Raw genomic sequence first — 5334 nt, 5'->3', positions numbered from 1 at the left:
CCCTCCCGCTTCATCCCCGCAGCCCTGCTTGAGAGTGACGCTGTCCCGCCGCTGATGAACTCCATGAACCCCATGAAACCATCCACCCCACACGGGTGAGCACCCTCTTTTCCCCCCCCTTTCGCTCCCCACCCCCCCATCTTAATTAATTTGTTTTTCTTCCTAGTGATGGTTCATTTGCATACGAGGCCGTTCCTTGGCAACCGAGCACCAATCAGCCGGCAGGATCCCTCTCCGTGGTAACCACCGTCTGGGGGGTCAGCAACACCTCCCAGAGCCAGGTACACCCCCAGCATCCTCAGCCCACCCCAGGCACCCCCCAGCATCCTCAGCGCCCCCTTTCTCGCCCTGGGGCCCCCCAGCATCCTCAGCCCCCCCTTTTCCTCCTGGGGCCCCCCCAGCATCCTCAACCCAACCCCACCCCAGGCACCCCAGCCATGGCCACCCCCTGTCTAAACCCCTCCTCTCCCCACTCCCCCAGGTTTTCGGCAGCCCCATGGGCCCCGGGGGGAGCAGCTCCAGCACCCCCATGCTGCCTGGGATGGCTGGCACCAGTTCGGGGATGAGCTCACCGCCGTTCCTGCCACAGCAGCCCTTCACTGAGGGGGCGACTGGGAAGGGTTACGTGCAACCGGGCATCTATGGCCGCAGTGCCTATCCCAGCGGGACAGGCTTCACCGCCAGGTAAGGCCATCCCTGTGCCCACCACCCTGCCACATCGCCTGCCACGGGGGCCACCACATCACCCCCCTTGCCCATTTCTCTGTTCTCCAGCTACACGGGTAGCCCCGGTGGCCCCAATGGGATGGGGCTGCCCTCGCATGCCAGCCGGCCTCCTGCCGACTTCACCCAGGCAGCCGCTGCTGCTGCCGTGGCCGCCGCCGCCGCCACAGCCACAGCCACAGCTACGGCGACGGTGGCAGCGCTGCAGGAGAAGCAGAGCCAGGAGCTGAGCCAGTTCAGCACGGTAAGAGCCTGGCTGCGGTGGAGCTGGGGGGGCCACCGGCTGCCACCACCCCCCCCACCGGCGACCCCCTTTTTCTCCCCACCACAGATGGGCGCAGGGCAGCCCTTTGGCAGCCAGTTCCTGCCCCACGCTGGACCCCGCGGTCCCACTGGCATGAGCCCGGCTGGCATGGCAGGTGTCATGGCTTCCTCTGGTGTCTCCCCCATCAGCATGAGCCCCGTGCGGGCGCTGGGTGCCAGCCCCCTGTATGGTGGGCAACGGGTGCCCCAGCACAGCTACCCTGCCCCCGCCCCGGGCCAGCAGCTCCCCCGCCAGGGCCTCAAGCGGGCGTACTCCAGCGAGGTGAGCATCTGCACTACGGGGGGGCCGTGGCGTGCTGTTACCAACCCCCCGCCACTGACACCAACCCCCTGGCCCCGCAGGGATATGTGGCACAGCACTACCTCCAGGGTGCGCAGTATGCTGCGGCAGGTGCCCAGTACGCCCCCAGTGCCCCCCAGCCCTCCGCTCCATCCCCGTCCTACGCCAGCCACAGGCTGCAGCAGGGCATGGGCCAGTACCTCTCTGCCTCAGGCAACGCCGGACCGTATTACAAGGTACTGGAGGATGGGACAGCAGGTGTGGGGCACGGGAGGGGGCCTGCTGTCCCCTGTGGTCACCCCTTCCTCCCGCAGCTGCCTGACCAGTTCAACGGACAGAGCACCGGCTTTGGCACCTACAGCCAGGCGGCCGCCAATGGGGTGAGTCCTGGCAGCAGGTGGGGTGCGGGGGACAATGTGGCCTGGCCGGGCGCTGAGGGTGCGCGGTGCCTCCACAGCCAGGCCGCGGGTACCCCAGCTCGCCACTGGCCGGGAACCCCACGCCTCCCATGACGCCGGGAAGCGTCATCACCCCCTATGCATCGCCGGGTCAGGATGTCAAGTCGCCCTTCCTGCCGGATGTGAAGCCCAGTGTCGCCTCTCTGCACCCGTCCCCCTCGGGTAGGTGCCCCCTGGCGGGGGAGGGGGGGCTACGGGGTGGGGGTTGCTGTTGGCTGTGGGGTGGCCGTTGCCCCTTTAAGGGCAGGGCGCTGCAGAGGCATCTAAGGAAAAGGGCGGGGCTTCCCCATAGACGCCGTGGTGGGAGGGACCTCACGGCTACTGGCCAATGAGAGGGTGGCTTGGGGTAGTGGGCGGGGCTTCATACGGAGGGGGCGGGGCTATAGGAAGTGGTGGGGGCTTTTCAAAGGCGTGGGGACCTCAGTGGGAGGGGCTTCAGCCGGGAGGGGCCGCTTTGGTGGGCGGGGCATCCTGGAGTGGGTGGGTGTTACGGCGTGAGGACCCGGAGTGGGAGGGGCTTGTTCCCTAGGGGCGGGGTGTTCTGGAGAGGGCGGGGCTTCCCCAGGGTGGGGTCCGAGGCAAGGGGCGGGGCTTGGGGGGCGTGGTCCCGGCTGACGAGGGGGGTTCCCCACAGGGCCGGCGCTCGGGGAGGAGCTACGCCTCACCTTCCCGGTGCGGGACGGCGTCGTGCTGGAGCCCTTCCGCCTGCAGCACAACCTGGCCGTCAGCAACCACGTCTTCCAGCTGCGTGACTCTGTCTACAAGACCCTCATGATGAGGTGGGGGGGCAGGGCGCGGCGAGGTGCGGCACGGCGTGGCGCCAAGCAAGCAGCACTGTGGCACGACGTGCTGCAGCCTGGCACGGTGCGGGGCGGTGCCACACAGTGTGGCGTGTCAATGTACGGTGCCACATTGTGTCATGGTCCGCTGCATGGCTTGGTGTGGCGGTGCCTGGCACGGCATGGTGCTGTACGGTGCGCGGGTACCCAGATGCCTCAGCATGGCGTGGTGCTGTACCCATGGTGATGCTTGGCCCAGCATGGTGCTGCTGTATGGAGTGGTGGTACCTGGTGGTGTGGCTCGACATGGCACAGCACCGTGCAGTGTGGTGGCAACTGGCATAGCTTGTCACAGTGCTGTGTGGCATGTGGCATGGTGGTACCCGGTGTGGTGGCTCGTGCGGGGGCACAGCCCTTGCCACCCCCCAGCCACCCCCCACCCTGACCCACCAGGCCCGACCTGGAGCTGCAGTTCAAGTGCTACCACCACGAGGACCGGCAGATGAACACCAACTGGCCGGCCTCCGTCCAGGTCAGCGTCAACGCCACGCCGCTCACCATCGAGCGTGGTGACAACAAGACCTCCCACAAGCCTCTCTACCTGAAGCATGTCTGCCAGCCTGGCAGGAACACCATCCAGATCACCGTCACCGCCTGCTGCTGTGTGAGTCGCCGGGGGGTGCCGAGGGGTCAGTGGCAGCTGGGGCCATGGCTCAGTGTCCCCTCTCTCTTTGCAGTCCCACCTCTTCGTCCTGCAGCTGGTGCACCGGCCCTCGGTGCGCTCAGTGCTGCAGGGGCTCATCAAGAAGCGCCTGCTCCCTGCTGAGCACTGCATCACCAAAAGTGAGCACCACCGCTGGCACCCCCCGGGGACAAGGGGACAGGAGGGAGAGGGTCTGGGGGCTCCCACACAGTGGGGGAGGACACACTCATCTGGGTGTCTCTGGCATGCAGGTGGGGGGCACCTTGGTTAGGGGCTGCAGCACGATGGCAGGGACACTCTGGTGTGGGGGCTCTGGCATGGTGTAGAGGGACACCCTTGTCCAGGGGTCTCTGGCATGGGAGGGGGAGATTACAATATGCTGGTCCAGGAGCTCTGGCATGGCGGGGAAAAGGGGGGAACACATCTTGATCAACGACTGCAGCACAGTGTGGGGAACACCCTCATCTGAGGGCTCTGGCGTGGGGGACACACACACTCTGGTCTGGGGGCTCCAGCATGGGGGGGATGTCAACGTGTTGGTCCAGGGGCTCTGGCATGGGGACACACATACCCCCCCTTCCCTGATCAGGGGGCTCCAGCATGGAGCGACACCCTGGTCTGAGGACTTTGATGCAGCAGGGGGGACACCCTGATTGGGGGCTGCAGCATAGTGGGGACACACACTTGGGTTGGGGGCTCCAGCATCAAGGGGGACATGACATGCTCACCTGGGGACTCTTGCGTGGTGTGGCGGGGAGACTATGGTCCAGGGGTGCTGGCAGAGTGGAGGACACGCTTTCCCTCCGGTGAGGGGAAACACCTTGGTTGGGGGCTGCAGTATGTTGGAGGGACACGCTGGTCCGAGGACACTGGCATAGAGGGGGCGGACACCCTGGTTGGGGGCTGCAGCACAGTGTGTGTGTGGGGCATGCACTGGTCCAGGGCTGCAGCTGGGTTGGGGGCACACACTGGTCTGGACACTCCAGCATGGTGTGGGGGGGGACACGTGCCAGTCCAGGACTGCAGCATGAAGGGGGTGATGGAGCACCATGCCCAGGTGCCACCCCAGTGCCACCCACATCCTGGCCTCCCAATTCTGACCCTTGTACCCTCCCCCCCCACCCAGTCAAGCGCAACTTCAGCAGTGGGACAATCCCAGGGACCCCAGGGCCCAACGGTGAGGACGGCGTGGAGCAGACAGCCATCAAGGTGTCCCTCAAGTGCCCCATCACCTTCCGGAGGATTCAGCTCCCGGCCAGGGGCCACGACTGCCGGCACATACAGGTAGGGTTGGGGGCTGGGGGGATGTCCCCCACCCCGTATCCTCCTGCCACTAGCTCAGCCACTTCTCTGTCCCCGCAGTGCTTTGACCTGGAGTCCTACCTGCAGCTCAACTGCGAGAGGGGGACATGGCGGTGTCCTGTCTGCAAGTGAGTGGGGGGCGATGGGGCTGTGCCCCGCCTTCTCTGCCTTCGGGGAGAGGGGGTGGGGGGCGTTCCCTGCCCTCACCCTGCCTCTCCCTGCCTGCAGTAAGACGGCCCTGCTGGAGGGGCTGGAGGTGGACCAGTACATGCTAGGCATCCTGATCTACATTCAGAAGTAGGTGTCCCTGCTCCATCCCTCCATAACTGGCACTGTGCCACCCCCGGGGGCACGGATGCCCCCCAGACTCACACCCCCCACCACCACCTTCCTGCCTCCCCCAGCTCGGAGCACGAGGAGATCACCATCGACCCGACCTGCAGTTGGAAGCCTGTCCCAGTCAAACCCGACATCCACATCAAGGAGGAGCCGGAGGGGCCGGCGCTGAAGCGGTGCCGGACTCTCAGCCCCACGCACATGGTGCTGCCCAACATCATGGAGATGATCGCGGCGCTGGGGCCCGGCCCCGCGCCCTTCCCGCCGCTGCCGCCACCGCCGGCAGGGGCCGCCGCCGACTACGGTGCCCCGGGTACGTGGTGGGGGGGGGACCCATGACGGGCAGGAACGGGCCCTGGCCCCGCGTCCCGCCCACCCACTCGCCTTCTTCGCTCCCGCAGGTTCCAGCTTTGCGGGACCCGGGGGCTT

The 5334-nt window shown here is 66.7% G+C and overlaps 1 protein-coding gene across 2 annotated transcripts in view; it reads left to right on the top strand.

Annotated features, from left to right (window-relative positions):
- Positions 1 to 6: 6 nt before the first annotated feature.
- LOC106897851 (zinc finger MIZ domain-containing protein 2-like) overlaps positions 7 to 5334 on the top strand; it is an 8270-nt gene continuing 2942 nt past the window's right edge. The window contains exons 1-12 of one of the 2 annotated variants that reach the window (XM_014958754.1): positions 7 to 95; positions 167 to 281; positions 482 to 684; positions 775 to 967; positions 1055 to 1309; positions 1390 to 1563; positions 1642 to 1707; positions 1785 to 1947; positions 2420 to 2564; positions 3018 to 3226; positions 3302 to 3407; positions 4394 to 4532. In XM_014958754.1, coding sequence (XP_014814240.1) covers positions 55 to 95; positions 167 to 281; positions 482 to 684; positions 775 to 967; positions 1055 to 1309; positions 1390 to 1563; positions 1642 to 1707; positions 1785 to 1947; positions 2420 to 2564; positions 3018 to 3226; positions 3302 to 3390 — 1653 coding nt within the window. In that variant the 5' untranslated portion in view covers positions 7 to 54 and the 3' untranslated portion in view covers positions 3391 to 3407; positions 4394 to 4532. Of the gene's footprint in view, positions 96 to 166; positions 282 to 481; positions 685 to 774; positions 968 to 1054; positions 1310 to 1389; positions 1564 to 1641; positions 1708 to 1784; positions 1948 to 2419; positions 2565 to 3017; positions 3227 to 3301; positions 3408 to 4393; positions 4533 to 5334 lie in introns of those variants that run through there. The other variant, XM_014958752.1, reaches the window with a different exon arrangement.

The sequence above is a fragment of the Calidris pugnax genome, unplaced genomic scaffold (genome assembly GCF_001431845.1).
Source record: "Calidris pugnax isolate Ruff unplaced genomic scaffold, ASM143184v1 scaffold244, whole genome shotgun sequence".
Classification (NCBI taxonomy): domain Eukaryota; kingdom Metazoa; phylum Chordata; class Aves; order Charadriiformes; family Scolopacidae; genus Calidris; species Calidris pugnax.
This window is presented reverse-complemented; position numbering and strand designations above follow the sequence as displayed.